This window comes from Astatotilapia calliptera, chromosome 5 (genome assembly GCF_964374335.1).
Source record: "Astatotilapia calliptera chromosome 5, fAstCal68.1, whole genome shotgun sequence".
NCBI classification, from domain to species: domain Eukaryota; kingdom Metazoa; phylum Chordata; class Actinopteri; order Cichliformes; family Cichlidae; genus Astatotilapia; species Astatotilapia calliptera.
The window spans coordinates 11,872,165-11,899,725 of record NC_137426.1 but is presented as its reverse complement, the minus strand read 5'-3'; the positions used below and the strand labels follow the sequence as shown (position 1 = coordinate 11,899,725).

At 41.0% G+C, this 27,561-nt stretch overlaps 1 protein-coding gene and 1 long non-coding RNA gene across 2 annotated transcripts; one reads left to right on the top strand and one right to left on the bottom strand.

Annotated features, from left to right (window-relative positions):
* Window positions 1–93: 93 nt before the first annotated feature.
* podxl2 (podocalyxin-like 2) lies at window positions 94–27,275 on the bottom strand. The gene is made up of 13 exons (XM_026167262.2): window positions 26,956–27,275; window positions 19,851–20,191; window positions 18,941–19,283; window positions 14,274–14,383; window positions 13,929–14,121; window positions 11,960–12,109; window positions 11,549–11,805; window positions 11,368–11,442; window positions 7,272–7,428; window positions 5,975–6,036; window positions 4,956–5,135; window positions 3,915–4,097; window positions 94–3,745 (listed from the first exon to the last, which is right to left on the bottom strand). Exons 1-13 carry the CDS (start codon window positions 26,984–26,986, stop codon window positions 3,686–3,688), a joined length of 2,142 nt encoding a protein of 713 aa, XP_026023047.1. The 5' UTR covers window positions 26,987–27,275; the 3' UTR covers window positions 94–3,685.
* LOC145428673 (uncharacterized) lies at window positions 5,009–20,626 on the top strand. Its single transcript, XR_013908987.1, has 3 exons — window positions 5,009–5,143; window positions 11,544–11,708; window positions 19,156–20,626. It is a non-coding gene; the product is annotated as an uncharacterized LOC145428673 (long non-coding RNA).
* Window positions 27,276–27,561: the final 286 nt, after the last annotated feature.

The window sequence follows — 27,561 nt, the reverse complement described above, 5'->3', positions numbered from 1 at the left end:
AAAGAGGAAGAATCTAGTTTAAGCTAAGCATTAAATCCAATGAACTGTGATATCATACAGTTACTTACAATTGGGAGGTGACAAACCACAGTATCCCATCTTCTTCAAACTTTATTTGACACAATTATTACAATGACAACCAAAAATGTGAAACCATATGTTTGTGTAAATGCAAACAAACAGACATAGAAAAAAACTTTTTTAAATTAAAAATAAAATATTTCAAAATAATGAATGAAAAGTAAAAAAAAAAGAAAAGTTTACATATTGATTTAAAATCATATCAACAAACTCTTTATACAAACTAAGGGCTCATTTGTTTTTTGCTACAACTGAACTTGTGCTGGCACTGTTAACTATCCACACGCTTGCCATCAGAACCTAAAAACAAAAACGTATAAAATCAAAAATGTGAAGAAGCAGAATTTGTTAAACGATCACTTCAAGCAACAAAATTTGTCTAAATTAAAGTTTCTCAGCAACGCCAGCTGTATGTTTTGTTATACTGATGCTTACTGCAGGGCTGAAAGCTACATGCTCATCTATATAACAACAAAGAGCCTGCCTGTATTTTGTGCTTTGCCTGATATTAAACAGAATGATAAAGCTCCATTTGGATTTCTTCTGTGTAGTGCACACTTTCGGTAGTCTCCACCCTAGCTATCTTGTGCTTGACAACCACATAATCCACACTGCGGGCAACCATTTAATGTATTCATGATCGTTCTCCATCTCTGCATGTGTCCTCAGCGCTCCATAAATACTGCTTAGCTGACATGGTGCATATTAATCCGTGTGGGTTTGAGTGAAGCCATGTACAGTACTGATGCATCAAGAAAAGTCAGAGTAAGAGATAAAACAGGCAGCATCTTGATGAAAATGAAGATGGGCAACTACAGCAATGAGTCAGTGAGCATGTTTTAGTTCCGCCTGATCTGTGTCATCACAGTGATAGCGAGTCAGTGTTTTATTAATTGGGCCGTGGACTTGTAACCTCTGCTAATTCTAATTTTGATCCTTTATGAATGAATTTGAACTTAAATGTTAGTCATACGTGTATTGAGGTGACTCCTTTAAAGTCAGACAATGGCCATGCTAACTCAATCTTATAAGCCCTGAATAAAGTAAATGGGACAAGTTTGGAGTGATGATAACACTGCAGACGTGTTTTTACTGAGTTGGAACTCAAACTGTTACTCCTGTGTGCCCTGTGTATACTGTAGTCGTTCCATTTGTGACTTAAACGTAACTCTGACTTTAATGTTTAACACCATAATACTGAACACCTGGGGCTCGACTTGGGTCTGGTGACTCGACTTTAACACTGTAACTATCTATATATTTCATGCTTTTGACATCTAAATGTTGCCCATGTGTCATAGCCTCAAGACTTAGCCAGGAGCATACAGCAGCCATTAGAGCACTATTGGGGGAGAAAAACAGCATATAAGGCTAGCAGCACACAAGTACAGCGATCACATGACATGTTTGAGAGTGCAGAGTAAACATCCTCAGCAGTTACAACCATTCCTATAAGCAAAATAGAGATATTTGAATCACTGTATGTAAGACGTTTAACATGATGCAGCATTTCAACGATGATAGTCACTACTTCCAAGAGGAATCAATAAAGTGCCAAAACCTCACTTTCAAAGTTGCTACAGGCTTTACTTTCTCATCAGTAATCCAGAGGAGTAGCTTAGAGGAGTCGCTGCTGTCACACCTTATCATCTAATTGTTGATGATTTGATTGGCTGCACTGGTATTGGGACTTTCTTTCTGCTGTCAGTGATGTCCGAATATAGAGTTTAACAGCAAGCACTAACTGTAACCCATAGTGACTTTAAGTCCTAAATAGGACTGTGCGATATGACCAAAATCTCATATCCCGATATAAGAATTCTATCATCCGATAACGATATAAATCACAAAAATGTAACTTCTGTGAATCTCGGGCAGCTCAACTTGCGGGAAGTGTTTCCAGCTGCGCGTCATGTAGCTGGAGTCGAGTGTTTTAACAGATGCATGAAACAATACATTTTTAGACATAAGTTGTAACGGCTTTCTTTGTGAGTATTTATTAGGCGTGCTGTGTAATAAAAGCCTGTTCTAACATTTGAGTCTAAGGTTTATTTTTTAGCACCTGGCGGCTCTTTTTTACTTCTCATCCGTAAAAATCTGCTCTTTCACTTGGTTCAGTTTATTTTGAAAAGTCTCAACAGGATCTTGAGCTTTATTGTGAAAGGTTTATGTGGAACATAAACAAGAGGACACGCGATGGTGTTACTGTCTTTGTTGCTAACCACAACGCATAAAAACAGGCGCTTGTCTGTCCATAGTGTGGTTATATTAAATATAAGAGAAAGAGAGAACTTTAGGAAAATAATATAGCCACTACAGTGACCATCAAAACAATGAAAAAATATTGCTGTAAACAGTTCATTTTGCGACACCACGAAACAAACGATAGCGTAAAATGAAACGATAGACATTTTTATATCGTCATCCGATATATATCGTTATATCGAACAGCCCTAGTCCTAAATTAATTCACAATATCTCTTAGAAGATTATGAAACATTATTATTATGAAAAATTCTGTGTGAACCTGTTTTAATTGCTTTCATTTTTCTGATTGGTTGGTACTTGCTGGTTTCTGCAAACAGACTTCAAAGCCCCGCCTCCTACAGGAGGTCGGGCCGTGGCTCTGGTTGTGCCAGGACATCGGTGCAGTGCTGACATCAGCAAGGCAAGAGAGTGGAAAAAATCCTTTTGTAAAACTTGCGTTTCAAGCCCGTCAAAGCCTGAGCTTCAGACTATGAGCTCATTATTTCAAACTTCGGCTGTGTTTAATATGGACAGTCTCTACAGATATGACAAACAATAAGGGGAAAAAGTATATGAGGAGTGGCATTTTTCTACTGGTGGTAATTTTGTCAACTTCATACACTGTTGGTTACTTTACCCTGAACTAATATATCATATTTATAAAATCATTACATCTTATATATAAAATACTGACCTGTAACTTACCTAAATATATTCAGTTTTACCACAATTCATAGTAAACCTTTAATATTTCGATTACTTTCACAGTTAGGGAAACAGTGGGCCATTCTGTCTAATGATTTGTGACACAAAACGGTGCCACAGCGTTGACATTCAAACATTAGGGTTGTAAAATGATGCTGTAAGTTATGACTTGTGCAGAGTTTGCTTTTAATCTGTCCCATGCAGCCACTGTACAAAAAGGTAGCAGCGTAAGGCACACTAAACACAGGCATTTCTATGGCGTGATGGCATTATTAACCTATCCAACAGGAGTTTAATCTTTTAATGAAATTTCAGCTTTGTCAATCACACTCTGTTGATTGTTTTAAAAGCTGAGATCTCAGAGAGACTCATGACTCTACGTGAATTCAGTGTCTAATCTCAAACATGACGTCAGTGACTCCTCCTCTACTCCCCCTAGCCTCAGTCTTAGCTCAGCTGACTGGGCAACACTTTATTACCATCAGCGTCTTCCTTTTCTCTCCCTTATTTCTCCTTTCTTTCTTTGTTCTCTCCATCAAAAACATTTGTATTATTTTTCTTCTGCCACCATCTCCCCATCCTCTTTCATTATCTTCTTCCTTCCTCAGGGCTTCCTCTCATAAGCTGTATATAAAAGAATCGTCTTCATCAATCAGAGATGTGTGTCCTGCTCTTCTTCCTCCTCCTCTGTGGCTGCTTGATTGACAAATACCTAAAAAAAAAAAAAAAGATTAGTGTCTTCATGCCGTTGCCAGGCAGAATGTATTTTTGTTTAGTTTAGTTTTCTCAAAAAGGAAGCTTTAGCAGTAACTCATTTACTCATTATTTACTCATCCATCTCTTCATCTTTTTTTTTATCCCTCAATTAGTCTTCCAATCACCTGCCATCGACTGCTCTCCTCCCCACCTCTGTCTCCTCCTCCTCCTCCTCCTGCTCCTCCTCCTGCAAGCCCATTGGTACTTGGCTTCTTTTCCTGCATCTCAGGCTGGCCATCATTAGTCACATCCAGTGTTGGGTTATCATGGCAACCGTTCACCACAAAGTGAAGCTCCTCAGCACGAAACTGTGTGGAAAAGAAGGAGCAAAAGATTTATAAAGAGTAATCCATTTATCCAGTGCAGCAGCTCAGAGACATGAATACCTTCATCTCTCATGAACTCAGCAGCAAAAAATAAAATGAATGAGAGGAAACCAATGAAAAGTCTGGCAAAGTAAGAACACCTCAAAGAAACGTTGATACACCTCAGCCCTAAACACAGGCTAGAGGGATTTAACAAAACCTAAACTAAGATGAATATCATCCCTAACCATGATCCATGTTTCCAACATCATATGTTTGATCTAACTCCTTCATTCTGGTCACAATATATGAAAGCTAACCACATTAATACATTTAAATTAGTACATCGTTATTTTACTGTTAAAACCTATACAATTATGATAATGTTTTCATATTATTAGTAATATTATATTTGGATTTGGACAACCTGCACGCTACATAAAAACCCATCACCAATGGATGGATTATTTACTGAAATCAGCTTTCTGAAAGCACATTTCAATTAATGTCCTTTAAAATGTATTTATTTTATTTTAATTTGGTCTGAACTGTGTTTAAAGAAGTGCTGTGCTATTCGTCTTTAGAGACTGTGTACCAGCGCCCTGCTGAAGGCGCTTCTCTCTCTCGTGTGCATGAGAAAAAAGGAAGGTGTTGATTACCGCTGACCGTGTCTGCAGACTTTGTTAATTAAACTTCCAAGACACCATATTACATTAGGTTAAGTTACTTAAGTATAGAGGGTATAATATATATATACTGTAAACACTGACAAACATCTGTGGTCTTAAACACTTGACAGCACAGCTGCACATCAGCACGGGCCACAGTTAGCGCATGGCGATGGTTTGTGTTTGTGCTTACCGCAGTTTTCGTTGCAGGGAGCCGTCTCTGCCAGCAGATGTATATGAATCCAGATGTGATGATTACCATGCAGATGGAGCCGATGATAACCAGAACCACAAACAGCTTGCCGTAGTCACTGCGTGTGTGACTGGGCCGAGACGGGCAGTTGCTGGCAGCACTGTAGTTCTGGACGCCCACCTGAAAAGGTACGCATGCACAACAATCAACCATTAGTTTAAACTCATGTCAAACCCGTTTCACACTGTGACAGCTCACCTTGCTCTTAAGTGGACCAGTGAAAGTTCCCCTTTTTTGTCAGTAAACAGCAGTGTAACTGCACATTTACTCCCTAAGTTATCTTAACTCCTTAATGCCTAGTGTGTCATATTTGACACATACAATTTTCTGTGAGTTTTTGAGACTTCTACAAGATCAGTGTGACTTTTTCCCCCCTGAAAAACTTAACTAAAAGGCACAATATATTTTTAAGCAATTTAAACAAAATTCCAGATGTAGCAAATATAATATGGAGCAGAATTATTTCAGATTTCAGGCTTTAGGGGTTTAATATAGGAAAAAGAAGCGCATGTCTCAGTTTTTCCACTTGAAAAAGAAATGCTATAGTATTAAATAAAAGAAATCTGTCAGCATGAATGTTTGGGCTTATATTGTAAGAAATACCAGGCCATTCTCAATCCCGACATATAACATACCGATGATTTATCAAGTCCCGAGGTGGCCCTATGAACCACGCAGGATTGTGGATGGAATACAATAGAACCAGTAACCCACGTACATGTGTAGATTCATTCCAAACGGTTCTCATGTTTCCTGCCGTTTCCGAACGCGTAACAAAGAGACGTGTTGGGTGGCCAAAAGTGTGACATACCGACGATTTGTCACAGAAAGAGGTGCATTTTTTTCCATTTCATTTCACACACGTTCACTGTGTTCTCTTCAGTATCTTAGCAGAAATGTTTGAATCTGATTTGCTGGAGAGTGCTGCAACAAATTTAAAAAGTTTCTAGATGTTGTACCTCAGTCAGACATGTCTTGATCTCTGCCAGCATGCCCAGCATGTCTTTGGTCGGGATCACTCCTGGATAAAAAAACATATCTTGTCAGACACAGTCCTTTGAGCCAACATAGTGCTTGTGTGTGCTTGAATATGTGTGTTACTGAGAAGCTCCTAAACTCTTCTTTGGGTCAGAACTGAATCAAATGCCTCATTTAAAGGATCTCTTTATATCATGTTTCTTTGTCTGATACTGAAGCCTGACATTTGCAACTGTTTGATTTGTGAAGGCTTTCAGATAACACACCCTGAAAGAGGCTGAAAATTAACTTAATGTGACAGCAGACCATCTATTTTTATCCAAAGAACAAAGAAACTGCTTGAGACCCCTGATCACAACTGAATATTTCAGGGTGCACCATTGGTTCAGAGTTGAAGTATGAAGACTGGGATAACTTCTGTTGATACATTTTTATTTGTGCTGAATGTTTTTATTGTTTCATGTCTGTCTGCACATTGTTGTCACACAGCTGCCAGCAGCCACTGCAGTCTGGACAAGCTACATGGATGAATATTAATATGCTTGTGCACTCAAATCAGTAACAGGGATCCTCTGTTGGGTTTAATATCTCAGACTAACTACTTTTTTGCTTGAGCATATAAAAAATGACAAGTATGCTCCTGTTCAGATTTGTAATTATGACCCTTGTTGTGAGTTGTAGCCAGAGATCCAACTCTATTCATCACAGATAATCCCCAACCGGAAGTTCAGGTCAGTTTGACAGAGGTTTTGATGTTGTCGTTAGCATGAAGTTGATACCCATGGTCGAATCATCAAAAAAAGGATTTACTTGGCCTGATCCAGCAGTGCTGGAAGCTGTGCACAAACACATAGCCTAAAGGACAACAGGCCAAATAGAAGTCAGGGACGTTTTTGATTTTTGACTCCAGAATCTTTTAATGCACCTCATTCAGTATAAAGCAGTTAAAGCTAACATAATATCTGTCACACATGACATTTTACAGCACAGTGAGTACTTTTATTTTATAATTACATCAGATTTTGTAGTTTTTGTCTTTTTTTTTTGTAATTTTAATGTTGTATTTTGTTGACTAGGAAACAAGTCTTTCTTCCCCCTATTGGCTATAAATAGGGATGCTGATGCTGTGTGCTATGTGTTCCAGTTTAACAGTTAAAAACATTTTTGTTTGTACTTATTGTGTTTTACTATTTTCTCTGCATTTTAAGGTACATGTGTACGTGTGTGTGTGTGTCTGTTTGTGTTTGTGTGTGTGGGTAGGTGTGTAGGTGGGTGTACCATGCACAGATGCCACGTTCATCAGCAGCTGGTGTTGCTGGTGTGTAGGCTTGCTGAGGTAGATTACCCATGTTCCCTCAGGGCTACTCATTCTCCGAGCAAACACTCGCTCTATAGTCGTCAACAACCGCACACCCTGGTCTAAACGGAAATCCTCCTGTAACACACAGACACACACACGTACACACACGCACACATACACACACAAAGGTGAGGAAACAGGATAAAAGAAGTTAAACTGCAGTAGCTCAGCTTTGACTCCATCCCTGTTTCTGTGCCAACAACTACTGCATTGGTGGTGAGGGTTTGTGTTGGTGCCATGGACAGATGTTCGTTCACCGACACACACAAATACAAGCAGCCCCCAGCAGTCCGGGTTTTAGAGCTCTACAGCACTCCTCCACCTGATGTTTGCTACTGCAGTGGGAGAGAAAAGTCTGGCTCCTTCTTCAAAGAAGGACACATCACAGCTGCGTGTGCTGGTTCTAGGATGAATAATTGGCTTCAAAATTGTGTTCATATACAGTGGGGCAAAAAAGTATTTAGTCAGCCACCGATTGTGCAAGTTCCCCCTCTTAAAATGATGACAGAGGTCAGTAATTTGCACCAGAGGTACACTTCAACTGTGAGAGACAGAATGTGAAAAAAAAATCCATGAATTCACATGGTAGGATTTGTAAAGAATTTATTCGTAAATAAGGGTGGAAAATAAGTATTTGGTCACCTCAAACAAGGAAAATCTCTGGCTCTCACAGACCTGTAACGTCTTCTGTAAGAAGCTTTTCTGTCCCCCACTCGTTACCTGTATGAATGGCACCTGTTTGAACTCATCATCTGTATAAAAGACACCTGTCCACAGCCTCAAACAGTCAGACTCCAAACTCCGCCATGGCCAAGACCAAAGAGCTTTCGAAGGACACCAGGAAAAGTATTGTAGACCTGCACCAGACTGGGAAGAGTGAATCTACAATAGGCAAGCAGCTTGGTGTGAAAAAATCAACTGTGGGAGCAATCATCAGAAAATGGAAGACATACAAGACCACTGATAATCTCCCTCGATCTGGGGCTCCACGCGAGATCTCATCCCGTGGGGTCAAAATGATCATGAGAACGGTGAGCAAAGATCCCAGAACCACACGGGGGGACCTGGTGAATGACCTGCAGAGAGCTGGGACCAAAGTAACAAAGGTCACCATCAGTAACACACTACAACGGCAGGGAATCAAATCCCGCAGTGCCAGACGTGTTCCGCTGCTGAAGCCAGTGCATGTCCAGGCCCGTCTGAAGTTTGCCAGAGAGCACATGGATGATACAGCAGAGGATTGGGAGAATGTCATGTGGTCAGATGAAACCAAAGTAGAACTTTTTGGTATAAACTCAACTCGTCGTGTTTGGAGGAAGAAGAATACTGAGTTGCATCCCAAGAACACCATACCTACTGTGAAGCATGGGGGTGGAAACATCATGCTATGGGGCTGTTTTTCTGCCAAGGGGACAGGACGACTGATCTGTGTCAAGGACAGAATGAATGGGGCCATGTATCGTGAGATTTTGAGCCAAAACCTCCTTCCATCAGTGAGAACTTTGACGATGAAACGAGGCTGGGTCTTCCAACATGACAATGATCCAAAACACACCGCCCGGGCAACAAAGGAGTGGCTCCGTAAGAAGCATTTGAAAGTCCTGGAGTGGCCTAGCCAGTCTCCAGACCTCAACCCCATAGAAAATCTGTGGCGGGAATTGAAAGTCCGTGTTGCTCGGCGACAGCCCCAAAACATCACTGCTCTCGAGAAGATCTGCATGGAGGAATGGGCCAAAATACCAGCTACTGTGTGTGCAAACCTGGTCAAGACCTATAGTAAACGTTTGACCTCTGTTATTGCCAACAAAGGTTATGTTACAAAGTATTGAGTTGTATTTTTGTTATTGACCAAATACTTATTTTCCACCCTGATTTACGAATAAATTCTTTACAAATCCTACCATGTGGATTCATGGATTTTTTTTTTTTTTTTTTTTTCACATTCTGTCTCTCACAGTTGAAGTGTACCTCTGGTGCAAATTACTGACCTCTGTCATCATTTTAGGTGGGGGAACTTGCACAATCGGTGGCTGACTAAATACTTTTTTGCCCCACTGTATCTGACCTGTTTGGACTGGTTCAGACCAAACAGACCACCTGAGAATGAGTGTCTCGGTCTGCTTGCAAACAGATTTTAGTGGTTTATTGTCGTGTAAAAGCAAAACTGTGTGCCCAAACCACAGCTGGTCACAGCTATCTCCAAGATCAACTGCACTGAATTTTCTTAAACTAATTTGCTGAAACGGAATCAGACTGCTGAAAAAATTGGTATTATATGTACTTATAATAGTAAGAACTGAAAGAATTACAAGTAAATATTCTGATATTAAATATTACTATTAGACATAGTGTTATCATTACTAACCAGACGTTAGACTAATAGACAAATAGACAATAGACATTTTCTAAGTAGCAGTCCATGCACTCAGCAGTGCAGATGGGGTTAAACGTATTCCTGAATGTTTAAAAAAATGTCATGAAATAAAGTTTATACTTATCGTGTGCACAGGATTCAGATCCATCTCTAACCACTACAGATGTACAAAGTCGCCATGTAACGAAGTGAATTTAGCCAGCTAAACTTTAATTTCACCTTCATACAATTGCATAACTGCAGATCAGTTCCAAACACTGTAGGGATGTTTCTGTGTCTGTAGTTTTTCAGAAACTGTAACAGATTGATAAACATCACTGACGTGGCAGTTAACCCCTAAAAATGACCCCTGACTGAACAAAGGGGCATTAGAGGAACCGCTTCAGGTGCAGGTCCTCTAATGGCCACATGAGGCTGGCTCCAAAAAGAGAACTGAGTCACAAAACTGCATCTGTCAATTAGGGGTGCAACGTATCGATATTGAACCGTTCGATACAGTGCTTTCGGTTCGGTATGCATATCTATCAAACAAAATTTTTAATTTATTTTATCAACTTTCCTTCTGACAATGCTGTCTGTGTTGAGAGCTCAGTGAATCTGCGTTCGACTACTCCGCCTAGACTGCACTGTCAAGCGCAGATCCACTGAGCGCAGCACAAGCTAGCAAGACAGAAGCTAAGCTCGTTGCAACATGGCAAATTGAACCTCCCCCACCCTCATTCAGATCTGGCCTTTGGAACTATTTTGGTCTTCATGTGAAGTATGACCATGAAGGTAAGCGCGTCATGGACAAAAGTAAAACAGTATGTCGGATGTGCCACGCAATGCTCAATTACATGGGTGGGATCCGCGGTAGCTCGTTAACGGAGATTTGCCGTGTTGTGGCGTTAACGTCATTTCAGATTAAGGCTGACAGCACTAGTGGGAACACAATGAATATGACTGCGCATTTACGCTCACATCATTGTAGTGCAAAGTGGAAGCAGACAAAAACAACAAGCACGCATGCTACAAACTTTACCCGAGTCATTTAGACAGCCGTTAGCACAGGATTCTCCTTATGGGGACCTGCTATGTTTAATATGCTGCTGAGAATATAGCCCAGAAGAAGCGTATAGTATAGCTTTTATTTTGGAAAGAGCCATTTCTCTGTAATAAACTCTCCTTTCCAAAGATGAGTGATTTCTCGATCAGATAGATTTATTTTTTTTATTATTTTCTTTTTTCAGCAACATTAAATTTAAAAACTGTACTTTTGAGTTAAAATATATATTTATAATTTTAATAAATGACAAATTAAAAAGGCATGAACATTTTTTGTATCAATAAAATATCGAACCGTGACACCAAAGTATCGAACCGAACCGTGAATTTTGTGTATGTTGCACCCCTACTGTCAATCATTTTGTGGTGTTGGTGTTTTGTAAAGCATTTTAAATGGAATTTTGAAATAAACAGTAAAGTCTTCTGTGAGATCCAGATGGTCCAAAGAGTCTGTGCTCCACATTTTGCAATTTAAATTCTAGGGTTTTATTAGCCCAATCCTCTTTCATCCAAATTTGGTTACTTCTGATTCCAAAAGGCGATCATGGCATCATCTTATGCATACTAATGCATAAGTCAGGTTGAGGTGTACTCACGCAGTTGATGTTTTGTGTCATGTTGAGGACGACATAGCCTCGTCCAGTCAGCTCACTCCAGTCAACACAAACTACCTGAAAGATTTGGATTTAAAGTAAAATAGCATTATAAATGCCAGAATTTTATGATCGGAAAAAATAACTTATATTTGTCGTTTGTTCCCACTGTCTGCAAGTTTACCTGGTGTGTCACCTCTACTCCTTTGAGATCGCTGTCTGGTAGTAGGACCTCTGCGACCCCACCACCCCTGACCTCTGACCTGTGAGACTCCAGAGGAGTGGTCTTTTCCAGCCAATTCCAGGATGGGTCGGTGAACCCAATAGTGGGGGAAGGATCAGTAGTGAGTGGGATGATGTGTCTGATTCTTGTTTCTTCACGCTCCATCTTTTTCCATCTTTCCTCCTTCCCCTCGTCACTTCTGTCTTTTGGTCTAAATTCTTGGGTACAGAGGAGGCAATTTGCCTGCTTTAGTCAGGCTTGCTATGATCATAACACTGAAGAACTGACAGACCTGCTGTGCTATCACTGAACAAATCCTTCTAAGGGGAGGGGCTTAGAGAAGCTTTATACTGATTATTACTGGACACTCACCTTTCTCCACACTAGGCTGCAGAGGCTCTCTGCTGGGAGCCAAGCCAACCTCTGGTACAGTGGGATTGTGGGTAAATACACCTATGTGTACGAGGCCTATCTCCTCCTCTTCCTCTTCCTCCCTCTCAGCCTCTTCATCCTCTGTCTCACCTGCAGAAACAAAACCAAGGCAGCAGAGATAAAAAACACAGAAGCTTCTCTGTGGTTTACACTCAAGCATTTTAACACCTTTTCAATCCTCTAAATGTGCAATTTGGGTTTATGTTGCTGGCAAATTCACCAGATCTTCTAGAACAAGCTGCATCTTTTAGTCATTACAGTTAACAACAAATAAAAATGATAGACATCCTAAATTAAATGACACCAGAGCAAACCTGCTGAGTGCTGGATACAAGGAATGGTTTGATTTTGTGAAATACGTGTATCTTCTTAGCCTTAAGAGAATTGATATCATTTTAATGCCAGTCAGCAGATGGTTACCTCACTTCAACATAAGGCTAAACATCTGTCCTGGCTCCATCTTAAAGCAATAACATCTGTTGATCAGAATACTTCTTATGTAGTCCACACAAACATCTGACCTGAGAAGATTATAGTTTGTATGCATTTTATATTTTTATAAAACAGAGGATTTGACCGTTTATCAAACATTGATGCATTTAAACACAATGTAACAGATGCAGTGTCTATACCCCTTCTAACCAAAGTTAACTTGCCAACTTTGTCCCTGGTTAGGCTTTTAAGACACAATGTTTCAATACAAATATAAGATCAGACAGAAAACATCACTAATAACAATAATAATATCATCCCTTTGCGTTAAATCTTTTTTGTTTTTATTTCTTGTGGCAGTTTTCTAACTATTGGTAGTTTACAATCTTCTCCGCTAACAGCTTATCTTGTGCTTACACCTTTTCTGCTGAATGACTGACTGAATGCTGCACAAGGTCATTCACACATTTAAATGCCAACTTTAAAAAGGAAAAATGAATTAAATTGGCAAGAAATCATGTTTTGCATGGTCAGATTTTTAAAAGGTTCTAAGTTGACCTTCAACATGCAACAAGAAGAAATGGGAGTGAGACAAAGCATTTTTTGAGCATGCAATTTATTGAAAACAAGGCTTAAACTTTGATTTTTGTTTTGGGGGGTTTGGGGGTTTTTTTTTGGAGGTGTGGTCCTAAATCAGCTGTAAAACAGCCCATTTCAGTTTAAGCGTTGTTTTCAATAAATTTCATGCTCAAAAATGTTTTGGCTCACTCCCATTTCTTCTTGTTGCATGTTGAAGCTCTACCTGAAACCCAAGACCCAACAATGCAAAGTATGATTTTTTGCCATTTTCCAAGTGGTCTTAAAATTTTGATCAGGACTGTATATCTCAGGAAAGGGTTTAAAACGTATTTGTAATTCTTGGGGACTCCACTGAACCACTGGAAAAACAGAGAAAGCTTCCCAGGATTGACTGGCCTACAAATATAACTCCAATAGTGCATCAACAACTTATCCTCAAAAGAACCCAAAGCAACATCTAAAGAACCGCAGGCCTCACCTGCCTCAAAGTTCATGATTCAAAAATAAGAAGGAGACTGGGCAAAAATGGCATCCATGGGACGGTTCCAAGGTAAAAAAACACTGCTGACCACATCACATTTACCCCAAAACATACTGATAATACCCAAGAGAAACTATTCTAATAACAGATACAGAAAATCTGTATCTGTTATTAATTAATGTTACGCCTCAATAAACATACAGAGAGAAAAGAATAAAAAACAGCGTCACTATCAAAAAATTTCAGGCGATAGCTGGATTTCCTGAAATGTCCGATGTAGCACAAACATTTTATCCCACGTAAACAGGAAATACAAAGCACAAGGGTACATAAATAAAAGAACATTACAGAAACAAACGTTGATATCTCACAGGGGAACAGGGAACAACATAAAACAAGGAAACTGCTTTAGTGTACCTTTTGTATAACTTCCCAGCAGCCCAAAGTCTGTGCCAGTGTCGGTCTCTGGGGAGGCTGTTCCTACAGCATCTCCAGCAGCACTTGATGTGCTAGTAGTGGTAGTGATGGAGGAGCGAAGGCCTCCATATCCGCTAGAAAGGAAATCTTCTTCCCGCTCTGCTTCCCACAGCTCTTTATCTAAAGGACCCACCTGTATAGCAAATATCACATTAGTCCTTGTTTTGTTGCTTTTCCTGAATCTGTAAGTTCAGTTAAATGATTAAGTTTATGGTAACCACCCAGCTTAATAACCAGTCTGAGTTACATTCACACAGATAAATAGGTTAATTTCTCTATCCTCACCTTTAGAACGGGGGATGCGCGATGCTCCTCTGGCCCAGAATCAGGTCCCTCTGCTGGGATGGAGATGCTGGACTGCTCGGAGGAGGAGGGGTTGAAAGATGGACTGTAGCCTGTGTGACACATTGAGACATGTCACAAACATATGTTGTTTCTTTGAGTCCACTGTCTGTAGTGCTGAGGATTTGGCAGCTTATCAAAGACACAAAGTCACAGGAGATACGGAACCAGTTAAAGGAACAAAATTAATTACGCCGGTTGTTAAATGTTTATATATATATATATATAAAAAACACCCAGCACGCCCCTGCGGGCGGTTTATCCTTCAAGCTCGGGTCCTCTACCAGAGGCCTGAGAGCTTGAGGGTCCTGCGCAGTATCTTAGCTGTTCCCAGGACTGCGCTCTTCTGGACAGAGATCTCCGATGTTGTTCCCGGGATCTGCTGGAGCCACTCACCTAGCTTGGGAGTCACCGCACCTAGTGCTCCGATTACCTCTCACAGATAGAGATTGACGAGGTACAACACAAATATATATATATATATATATATATATATAAAAAAAACACCCAGCACGCCCCTGCGGGCGGTTTATCCTTCAAGCTCGGGTCCTCTACCAGAGGCCTGGGAGCTTGAGGGTCCTGCGCAGTATCTTAGCTGTTCCCAGGACTGCGCTCTTCTGGACAGAGATCTCCGATGTTTTTCCCGGGATCTGCTGGAGCCACTCGCCTAGCTTGGGAGTCACCGCACCTAGTGCTCCGATTACCACGGGGACCACCGTTACCTTCACCCTCCACATCCTCTCGAGCTCTTCTCTGAGCCCTTGGTATTTCTCCAGCTTCTCGTGTTCCTTCTTCCTGATATTGCTGTCATTCGGAACCGCTACATCGATCCCTACGGCCGTCTTCTTCTGTTTGTCTACCACCACTATGTCCGGTTGGTTAGCCACCACCATTTTGTCCGTCTGTATCTGGAAGTCCCACAGGATCTTAGCTCGGTCATTCTCCACCACCCTTGGGGGCATCTCCCATTTTGACCTCGGGACTTCTAGGTTATACTCGGCACAGATGTTCCTGTACACTATGCCGGCCACTTGGTTATGGCGTTCCATGTATGCCTTGCCTGCTAGCATCTTGCACCCTGCTGTTATGTGCTGGATAGTCTCTGGGGCATCTTTACACAGCCTGCACCTGGGGTCTTGCCTGGTGTGATAGACCCCAGCCTCTATGGATCTTGTACTCAGAGCTTGTTCTTGTGCTGCCATGATTAGTGCCTCTGTGCTGTCTTTCAGTCCAGCTTTGTCCAGCCACTGGTAGGATTTCTGGATATCAGCCACCTCCTCTATCTGCCGGTGGTACATACCGTGCAGGGGCCTGTCCTTCCATGATGGTTCCTCGTCTCCCTCCTCTTTCTTGGGTTTCTGCTGCCTGAGGTATTCACTGAGCACTCGGTCAGTTGGGGCCATCTTCCCAATGTATTCTTGGATGTTCCTTGTCTCATCCTGGACTGTGGTGCTGACACTCACCAGTCCCCGGCCCCCTTCCTTCCGCTTAGCGTACAGCCTCAGGGTGCTGGACTTGGGGTGAAACCCTCCATGCATGGTCAGGAGCTTTCTTGTCTTTATGTCAGTGGCTTCTATCTCCTCCTTTGGCCAGCTTATTACCCCAGCAGGGTACCTGATCACGGGCAGGGCGTATGTGTTGATGGCCCGGATCTTGTTCTTACCATTCAGCTGACTCCTCAGGACTTGCCTGACCCTCTGCAGGTACTTGGTGGTTGCAGCCTTTCTAGCGGCCTCTTCATGGTTCCCATTTGCCTGCGGGATCCCCAGGTACTTGTAACTGTCCTCTATGTCTGCAATGTTGCCTTCTGGTAGTTCAATCCCCTCAGTTCTGACTACCTTCCCTCTCTTTGTTACCATCCGACTACACTTCTCCAGTCCGAACGACATTCCAATGTCATTGCTGTATAGCCTGGTAGTGTGGATCAGTGAATCGATGTCTCGTTCACTCTTGGCATACAGCTTGATGTCATCCATGTACAGGAGGTGGCTGACAACTGCTCCGTTCCGTAGTCGGTATCCGTAGCCAGTCTTGTTAATGATCTCACTGAGGGGGTTCAGGCCTATGCAGAACAGCAGTGGGGACAGAGCATCTCCTTGGTAGATCCCGCACTTGATGGTAACTTGTGCTATGGGCTTGGAGTTGGCCTCTAGTGTTGTACGCCACATCCCCATTGAGTTCCTGATGAAGGCTCTTAGGGTCCCATTGATCTTGTACAATTCTAGGCATTCCAGTATCCAGCTGTGGGGCATTGAGTCATAGGCCTTCTTGTAATCAATCCAGGCAGTGCACAGGTTGGTCAGTCTGGTCTTGCAGTCTCGGCTGATTGTTCTGTCTACCAGTAGCTGGTGTTTTGCACCTCTGGTATTCTTGCCAATTCCTTTCTGTGTCCCGCTCATGTATTGACCCATGTGCCTGTTCATCTTAGCCGATATGATGCCTGACAGGAGCTTCCATGTAGTACTGAGGCAGGTTATTGGTCGGTAGTTGGAGGGGACCGGTCCCTTCTTGGGGTCCTTGGGGATCAGGACCGTCCGGCCTTCAGTTAGCCATTCTGGGTGTCTTTCGTTAACTAGCAGCTGGTTCATTTGTGCTGCCAGACGCTCGTGGAGTGCAGTCAGCTTCTTCAGCCAGTAGGCGTGAACCATGTCGGGCCCTGGTGATGTCCAACTCTTCATACTGGAGACCCTTTCTTGGATATCTGCCACTGTGATGGTTACTGGACCCTGTTCAGGGAGGTCGCTGTGGTCTGCCCTCAGATCCTCTAGCCACTGAGCATTGCCGTTATGGGTTGCATCCTTCTCCCATATGCTCTTCCAGTATTGCTCCGTCTCCAGCCTTGGTGGTGCTGTTCTCTTATTGTTCCCTTGCCACTGAGAGTACACCTTTGCTGGTTCTGTGGAGAACAGCTGGTTTATTCTCCTGCCTTCTATCTCTCTGGTGTACCTCCTCAAGCGGCTGGCCAAGGCTGTGAGTCTTTGCTTGGCAGTTTCCAAGGCCTCAGGTATGGACAACTTGCTGTATTTCTTAGGCACCTTCTTTGTCGCACCTTTCTGCAACTCCGTTAGTTGGCTAACCTCCCTCCGTGCTACTTTGATCTTGCCCTCTAGCCTCCTTCTCCATGGAGGGTACTGCCCCTTGTGGCTGTTCAACTTGTAGCCAAGCATCTCACTGATCACTGCTGCCGTATTGTAGATCAGCTTGTTAGTGTCGGTAATCGTGGTTGTAGGTATTGCCCGTAGTGCTGCATTAACATCATCTAGCAGACCTTCTGAGGGTACTTCACGTAATCTTGGTAACCGGCTACGGGGGATCCAGGTTTCAAGCTTGGCCATGATCCTATTTTTCAGGTCAGTTCCTCTCGCACTCAACGATCCTTCTCCTATCGCACTTGGGGCTATGTACCCAATCTCGGGTGGGGGTGATGATATCTCCCCCCTGACCTGGCGTCCTGACTCCTCCTTGCCGTAGCATTTGTGTTGTACCTCGTCAATCTCTAGCTGTGAGAGCAGCCCCTTCTTTCGAATGTTGGAACACTGAGCTACTAGTTGTTTCGCCGTCATTGTGGATGTTGGGTATCGAAGAATCCATAGGTCCCTCATCCTATTCATGTAGCCCCTTCCGCCGGGGTTACTTGCGTAGTAGCATTCCAACAACGCCCTGTTTTCGTCCCTTGCCCACCGATGCCTTCTTGTTCCAGTAGCCCACTTTTCGTCAGGGTGCCCTGGTTCCTCAACACCTGACGCGGACCTTGTTGATCCGGGCGACGTCCGAGCCGGCATGCCTTCATATTTATCTGTCTCGCTCATGTCTGCGGTAGGCTTGCTTAGCATAGGGGGTCTAGCCTTAGGACCCTTACTGGATACAGACGCCCCAGGCAGGAATCGAACTTGCGATCCTCTGTTCCAAAGGCGTGTAGTTTAACCACTACGCTATCCAGCGTAGTGGTTATATATATATATATATATATATATATATATATATATATATATATATATATATATATATATATATATATATGTATGTATATATATGTATATATATATATATATGTATATATATATATATATATATGTATATATATATATGTATAAGAACTGTGCAAATTTGACTTTGAATATGAGGAAGAAATTATTAGTCCTCAAATCCTTTGTGAAATACCTGAAGTAAACCTGGAAAAAAAATCTCTTTCAGACCCAGAAAATATGCCCATCTTTTACATACAGGCTATGCCTTTATCTCTTCTTCTCCAGCAGTTGGTTGTATCTTCAGGTGCTTTCCCACATTTCTATATACCCAGACTGAATTTTTACCCTTGGCAAAAATCAATATTTAAGAACCAGTATCATAACTCGCTTCCCACAACAGCTTGAGATGCAGACATAATGTTTGCCCACCAAAGTGGAGCAGCACAGTCTGTAAAAATGTTGATTTAAAATTGTTTTTTCCCAGGCAAACATTTGGTCCCAGACATCTGTGGAATAACAATAAAGTCTCTGAAGATGCAACTTCCTGCTGAATGACAGCGGGCTTTGGTAGAGAACTAAATCCCAAACACAAAGAAGCTGCATGAGGATGTGTTTTTAATAAGGGAAACGATTTTTACTAACCAATCAGAGCATCGAGATCTGGTGTTGTGTGGTTGACCTCAAAGGCATCCAAAACATGTTGATCGTCTCTCGCTCTTCCCTTCTCGTCTTCCTTTTTCCCCTTGCTCTCGTTTTCCTCCCCTGCCTCTTTCTCCCACTCGTCTTCTCCTCCTCTTCTCTCTCGGTCCTCTGGGCCCTCTTCTCCTCTGTCTCTGTCCTCCATATCTGTTCCATAGAACCCAGAAGCTTCCTGGGAAGAATCGCCAGCTCCTGGCCCGCTGAGAAGCTCCGCCTCTGGGTCAGCGAAGTCTGGATTTACAGTGTAGCTTTCTGCATCTTGTGGAACTGCCAGATGAACCATACGCTGAAAGCAGACAAATATTTGGTCAGATATACAGACACGCTGAGAGAAACTAATAAATGATCAGCTGCAGAATAACCACATGAGCAGATGAAATTAGACAAACTAGGCAGAAATATTTCTTAAATGAAAGCAAGGATACAACATTGTTTCAGAGCTTTTCAAAACTATTTATCCTTTCAGCCTCTCTTCCTTGATTCCAAAAAAATCCGGTTTAATAATGATGATAAACTGGCATTAAACAAAAAAATAAATAAATAAAAAAGCTGGGCTCAGAATGATCAAAGGAATGATTCATCATTATTTCATGTTGTTATTTACACGATTTCTGCTCCTACAGAGTGTAATTTAAAGGGCAGCAGCGGTGCCTCCATGTTTTTCATGTTGTAACTATTTGTGCAAGACTTAAAAAACATACTGCAAGTAATGAAAAGATGAGATTTTTTTCACATAAGCAAAGACAAAACGGCCAAACTAAATTGCGTGGCTATTTTCCAGTTCGGCTCTCCGTAATTCATCTAAAGGATTTCAGTTAATCTGTTACAAAACACAAAAGCAACGTGCCCTCACCTCCATCTCATCTTCCACATCCAGGTTGTCATCCACAGCTGCATGAGCTCTTGCCACCTGACTCGCAGATGGTGGTGCGCTCAACTGAGATGAGTTAGCTGACTCCATCTTGGTCTGTGAGCGTGACGTTTCATGTATCTCTGGCCAACCCATGTCATGAACCAAATGAGGCTGGGCTCGCACTAACTCCTGGACCAAATGACGTTTGGTTCTCACTAACTCCAGGATGAAACTTGACTTGGCTGGACTTTCATCCCTGAAGAGATGAGCTGCCGGAGCATTGAGGGGAATTACACGGTGGGAAGAACCCAGCCTGAAGGCATCACAGCTGGCCAGAAGAGCTACAGGGAAGAAAGCAAAAAAACACTAGAGCTGATACTAGAATGTACCACTGCAGTTAATCACACTGGAGCGGTAGCATAGCCTGAAACTAACTGCCACTGATTAATAGTATACTGAGAAAATGTGTAAAGAAAACAGAATTTAAGGAAACAAATCAAACATAATCTCTACAAAGGGTGGAAAATGGAAATATGTGAATTAAAGCTTTCCTGATAGACACACACACACAAAGTGTGATTTTCACATGTTTGAAGTTCACATTTCTGGCTCAGATGGAATAAAACTTGTTATGAAGGTTTTGCTGCAATTACAGCTTGTCAGCTGTCGATCCTCTGCTCTGAACATCTGGACATCATCTGCTCTTATACGCTGAATTTAAAAAAACTTACAGTGGCTCACAATGAAAAAATAAAGTAAAAACTATAAAAAAACAATTAGAATTAAATGAACTGACAGATGAAATCCGTTTAACTAATTCCCGATGCAGAATTGCAGCACTCCTTGTTTTGTTACTCAGCACACTTTGAAGAACAGCAGTCCAGGGGCAGAGCAGAGATAGGAGCACTCTATAGACTCTATTGCACATTAAAGAGATTTAATTTACTGTTAAATACAGAACTCTCAAATCAAAGAAGTGTTATATTCACTGCTGAGCTTGGAACATCAGTGACAGCTCTTTCATTTTGTATTTAAATTTCTCTCAGTATCTTATCGGACTCCCATGACATCTTACTGCACTAATTCCTTCATTTGCTAATTGATTCACTATTCATTTGAGTGTTCACTAATTAGGGCTTAATTACAGTTTATCACTACCTGCATAATAGAATACTGTACTGTTTATAAATGGTATATAAGCTGTCATGAATGGCTTTGGTAAAGCAGTCAGAAAAAAGGCAATTTGACAGATTGTCCTGTTTACAGTCAGCATGACTATAGAAAATCTTCAGAGGAGAACAAAAAGCATCAACAGTTGTGTTTTCTAACCGTAACCGAGTAGTTCTGATGCCTAAACTGTGCAAGGTAGCTTTCAGTGATGGAAAACAATTTTAAAAAACAACTGAAATGGAAAGAGAATGTGTACATGAACACAGATCAGTACATGAGACCAATCGGATGAACATTGATGTCGAGCAACAAGAGCCATTGTTGTAACTATTTCACATTACTGAACCAGTTAATAAGAACACATTTTAGCTGTTTAGTTTGTGTGTCTTTTTATTACAATACTGTCTTGGTTTCTTGTTTTTAATTCACAGTTAGTCATCTGTAGCTGGCTATTAGTAAGTAATTATAGATAAACTCAAGCTTATAGCTGCAACTGCTAATAAGGAGCTCATAAATTAATTTTAGAATGAAGGCACAGCAGTCTCCCAAATGTGTTACACACCCCTATTGTGCCTTTTCATCATTTAGGGTTGCTAGTATCACCTGCTCATCCGTTTGTTGTTTAATTGCTAACTTCTCCAGCTGTCTTTTTTTAATATAAATTGACCAATTCCTGCATCCATCACTTATGCATCCATCACTAATCCCTAATGGAGGGGGAGCACTCACTGTAACCACCCATATGTAGCCGTCTGAGACCACAGATGGCTGTCTGACCTCAAAGGCTAAGTGAGCAGATTACAATATCATAGACAACATATCTCAAACATGTCTGCAGCATGCTAAGCTCTCTAGCCCAACACCACAACCCCACAGTCCCCCACAGATGGGAGGAGGGAGAGATGAGGGATTCATCACCTAGAGGAGAACAGCCCTGTTTCTGTCGCTTTAATTCCTTATTATTAAAGCAATCCAAGTGACTGAAGAAGTCACTTGGGTGAGTGACAAAACGTAGCGTTCTCCTACTGAAAACGTTATGTCCAGATGAACAAATTCAACCTTTTGGGATTTTTCCTTTGTACTTTCCAAATTCCCAAGTCAACACTGTGGTGAATCCATAAGCATCCATACAGGAAACAGTCCTTATTTTATCCTGAGATAATGTGAGTTGCAGTTTATTTAGTTAAAATTAACGCTCTCCAGGAAAACCTAAGACAATCAGCAGAAAAACAACATATATAAAACTGATACTCCCTGATTCATCGCTGATCAATTAATATTTGGCCATAAAGATATAAAACAGTGCTTCGTGAGTTTAAATTTTGCTATGTTGGTACTGATGCAGCATTCTTTTCAGTCTTACTGAACAGATGCTGCATTATTATGCCACATACCCAAGAGGAATATACATCGTACAAGTGAGCTAATGCAGCAGAAGTGAAAACCTCAGGCCAGAATGACTGAAGCCTCAAACACTGTCAGTATCAGAGTACGTTCTTTCTACTAAACTCTCCTCTAACAACAACAAAGACTTAATGCTGAAATCATAAACTGTGTATAAGTATGGGTACCATGGTATATCCCCAGGTGGCTACATACAGATCATATAAAAACATGGACGTAATCACCTTGAATTCATCTACTAGGCACAAGCTGAATGCTTTGGTTTTTTGTAACTACACGTTGTGACTGAGAGGACTGAGGGATCACACGCCACGCTTTATTGTCCTTTAATAGTCTAATTGGGACTTCACAAAATGGACATTAATTGGCATTTGAAGTTTAAAGGTATCTTTGGTTTTCAAAAAAAGCACGATTTTACATATTTATACCACTCAAAGCTATCAAAGGCCGCTTTTGATGTAAGGAACCATTATTTATAAATGAACACACTTGATCAAGAGCAGTGTTCCAATCCAGTCTTTAAGTCTGACATCACTAGCCGTGTCTGGGCTCAAACTCCGCTGCAAGTCCATAAATCAAGGCATCACTGAGAGTTGAAAAACTGTCTAAAGTCTTTCATCTGTAATAAAATGATCAGTGTTCTGCTCTACCAGGTGTAGCAACTGAGATTAACATCCAGGCATCCATGAAAATGGAATTTATGACATTTAACGGAGTTAGAAGTTAGCAGGGAGTTAGCTCGCTAGCTTCTATCTAAATACAATATAGCATGTCCTGACTGAGGGATTTTGGAAACAAATTCAAACGTACAGCTCTGTTATCACTTCCAACATAAATGAAGACAGAAAACTAAACAGCAGTGACGTTTGTAGGGTTACTGAAGTTTGGCTAGCTGGTATATAACGATGTGCTACGTGACCGCTAGCGACACAGCTACGTGAGCATAATATAAACACGCTAACTTTTTTCCACTCGATAAAAGTTAACGGGAGGATTCTCGTTGGTCAGGAACAAATGTAATAGCATGGCAGGATGCTGTAAACGGACCAAACTTCAGCCAGGAGAACAACTGAGATAATCCATCCATAATACGAGGTTAGTCATTAATACACTGCTGCATGGGCTGGGCTGTATTTACATCTTAAAGTTTTAAAAACTAAACTTTAAAATTATTAGGGGTAATAAAAGCCGAGTGAGGTCAACAGTGATCACTGACTGTTTTTAGGAGCTTTTTGAGATTAAATAGAAGAAAATACAAAACATTAAACATGTTAACAACACAAAAGCCATATTAAACGCAGACTACTTTAGGCCCGGAAGCAGGATTCGTCACGTCATCACTTAAAGACCGAATAGATTTCTATGCAATCTGATGTGTTTTTACAATCAAATGCTAAACCACCAAGTAGAATTAAGGACCTTCAGCACCACCTTCACATTTCCAACCCTGAAACACAAACATTTGATCTGGCCTGTTTTCAAAGTAGCTGTTTGCATGTCGAGAAGCTAAGAGCAAGCTCTAAAGCACCAACTCTTTTCTTTCTAAAAGAATGCTCTGACATCAAGGGCTCCTTGCTCATGAATTATAATGAGCTAAGAGATCAATATTTGATCAGTATTTGGTCTTAGGCCTCAGCTTTTGTTTGCAAGTTTTTCGCTTCACACTGGTACTGCATTAGTAATCCATCTACCCAAAGGTATATACAAAGAGTTCAGTCACTGCTCCATCTATTTATCTGAATCCAAGTCACAAGGGTAGCAGACTAAGGAGAGATGTTTAGACGTCACTGTCTCCAGACACTTCCTCATCTCATCTGGAGGCTGAGAGATGTAATCTTTCTAATGTACCCTGGGTCTTCAGAGGCTCCTACCAGCAGGACATGCCGGAAAAACATCCATCTGACCAGGCAGCATCCTGGTCAGATCCCTGCACCACTTCAGTTGGCTCCTTAAAATGTGGAGCAGTACTCCAATCAGTTCATCCCAAATTACATGCAACACGATCAACTTAAATATTTAGACCACAATTAAAGAAATAGAGCAGTGTTATATGTCTAATTAAAGAATAATAAGAAAAAAATATATAGATTATATTACATGTGATCTCATGCATGTAATATTGATGTGAGAAATTACCAACCATCATTCTTGATTAATGTAGCAAACCTAAAGCTAAGAAACCATCCAGGTATTGCTGTGTGTAGTATGTATATCATGATCGCATGTAGCTTGCATGGTACAATATAACAAATAGATAGGATGTGCAATTATTTGTTTAAATCACTCTAGTGTAATAAGAAATGTTGAGAACTGCATTTGTCTTAACAGCTGCATTGTGAGGATAAGATAGCTGTGAGAGCAAAAATAAAAGTTTCTGATGACTCATCCTGTGAATAAATATATGTCCTGTAACTATGCCCACTGTGATTTGAAGACAACAACTGGGCAGGACTTTGTTATCGTGTGAGTTAAAATGCTGTAGCTGCAGAGTGATGGGATGGCTGTGAGCTGGCAAAAACTGTACTAAAGAAGAATTTACAGCTGTGGCCTAATTTATTTTATACAGGCCGGATCTTGATGCAGTGAACACCAGGTCAAACTAACGTTATGTTCATGCCTATTTAGTTTTTATAATATCAACGTTAGCAATAAACTGAAATTCATTTTCAATTACATGATTGTTTATGTGAGTAAATTTGAACAGTTTTTTACATTTTGGAGAATATAGCCAACTGAGATGCTAATGTACCACATTAATTGTAATAACACAATTCATCAAAGCTTAGCATGCTAGTAAGATATATAACTAAAATTCATTTTTCTAATAATAAAAGAAAAATGCTGTGCTCCATGCCAAAATTTTAGGAACTAATTGTTTTACACTATGGTACTAGGCCTTTAGGTTTCTGGGTTGTTGTTTTTGTTTTTAGCTTTATCTATATTGCCATCTCGGAAGCTAATTCTTAGAGTTATCATTCTATGATACACAAAATCTTTATCTATGTTCCCTTCTTCTCACCATGGATCTAACATGACTGGTTTAATAGCATTTAAGCACCTATAACACCCTATGAAAGCATCTTGTCGTTTTCATTTTAACAGTTTTTAATGAGATCTCATTTAAATCTACAAAAATGTAATTGTACATGCCTAGCAACTACCTAGGACTGACCATAAATCATATCTACTAATATCTAACTTTTGTTTGTGTGATTAAGTATTTTGCCAATAATACAAACAGGCCAAGCAGTACTATAGCTCTGGGAATATGTCACTATGAAAACATTAACTTACTATAAGTCAGTTTTCTTAAGATGCATACTATCTTTAACTAATTAGTGTAATTTGATTCAAAATTTGAATAGAGGTTTAGTATTTCACTCCATTAATCCATATTTATGGATGTTTGAACAGATATAGGCAAATTTTTTCATATTTACTTTTGTTGTTACGCTTTTTTAAAACTGCTGGATGCCATCAGTTTAAGTTGACATGGCAGATAAAATCTAATAGTGGACATTTTTACTCTACAGGCTACATAATGTCCCGGGGAACTGGCCTTAAGCCATCAACCTCCGTGCTTTAAGCTTTAGATCAGCTTATAAGACCTGTGCCCACCCCACAAATCTTTCCAACCCCATAAAGAATTCTTTCTTATTTAACAAACTGCCATATAATACCTGTAGTTTTTTAAGCACGGACACAAAGATGAACCTCCACATTTCACAAAAAAAAGCTGCAATGTGTCTTCTGACAAAAATGAATCCAACAAAAGCAAAAATATTGGAAATTCAAACATGGGCAGGTTTTCTCCTGCAGCTGCCACCACAAAATAACAATTCGGGTTTTTATCGTGACTCTAAATTCACATTTATTCTGTTTCTAAATTGAATTTGATCAAAGTCAATTTTTTGTCAAATGACAAATATGATCATGTTAATAACTGAATCAAACATATCTAGGAGATTTTGGTCTGGTGCTGCTGGTTCTGCCTTCTGTGTGTGTGTGTGTGTGTGTGTGTGTGTGTGTGTGTGTGTGTGTGTGTGTGTGTGTGTGTGTGTGTGTGTGTGTGTGTGTGTGTGTCAAACACTGCAGTGTGTGTCCACTGATTTAAGTGCACTGCGCGCCTCCTACACACTGCCAGCCTGCATCCACTTCGCAGGATTTAACCTGAGCGATACATTAAAGGAGATCTCGCCCAGGCTGTTGGTTACACCCTTATTTCATTTATTATTATTATTATTATTATTATTATTATTATTATTATTATTATTATTATTATTATTATTATTATTATTATTATTATTATTATTTCCTGCAGCACTAAATAAAAAACGCACATTTGGCGCTCAGTAGTGAGTTTCGTCTTCGTCTGTGATGTTTTCAAAGTCTCCCAAGAATTCTGTCAGCCTCATATTTTCATTGAGGGTGTTTGTTGTAGGATATCCATCGTTCTCAAAATGCTGTCGCGGTCCGTGATTATAGCTGCATGAAATAAAAAGATCAGACATTATTAAAGAATGAGACTCACCGGTCAGAGTGATGTGGAGCAGGCCCGGCATGTCTGCTGCAGTGCTCCCCTCCTCCGCTTTGAAAGCACAGATCGCTCTGATACAAGCAGCGGCTGCGCTCTGGATGCGGATGGAGGCTGTCAGAAACACGCCGCGTTCATGGCCGCCTCGTGTCCTGTCTGTGTGCGGCTCACCAGCTGACCGTCTGCGGATCCGTGCAGACAGAACGACAGACAGGCAGATTCTGTGTGTGTCTGTATGATCGCGCTGCGGTCAGTCTAACATCTGATCCGCTGCACCAACGACGCTGAGATTATCCGTCTGGCTGTTTAACTGCTGTTCGAACTTCTGACCGCTAGATGCCGCTACAGCAGACGGAGTGGGTTCTGGTTCAGTGCTGCATTCAGGTGCTGCTCAGAAAGTTATTGCAGCTTATTGCGCGTCAAGTTCAGTTTTTAAAGCACTAAAAGAAAACGAAGTTGTGAAAATAGCAGCGTTTTATGCAACAAAGGCTTTCTTGTACAGTTACCCGTTTCTGTGCCTGTGTCTTTATGAATCATGTTTGTATATACAGTTAGGTCCATAAATATTTCAACATATAAATATTTGTTCTGTACAGAGGTGGG

Bases quoted from the DNA above. Each gene is read 5' to 3' on its own strand.
- podxl2 (XM_026167262.2), bottom strand. From the start codon at position 26,986: ATGCCGGGCCTGCTCCACATCACTCTGACCG. The intron at 14,122-14,273 runs GTGAGGATAGAG...TTTGCTATACAG, and splicing joins GCGCATCCCCCGTTCTAAAG to GTGGGTCCTTTAGATAAAGA. The intron at 12,110-13,928 runs GTACACTAAAGC...TTGTTTCTGCAG, and splicing joins GCTGGGAAGTTATACAAAAG to GTGAGACAGAGGATGAAGAG.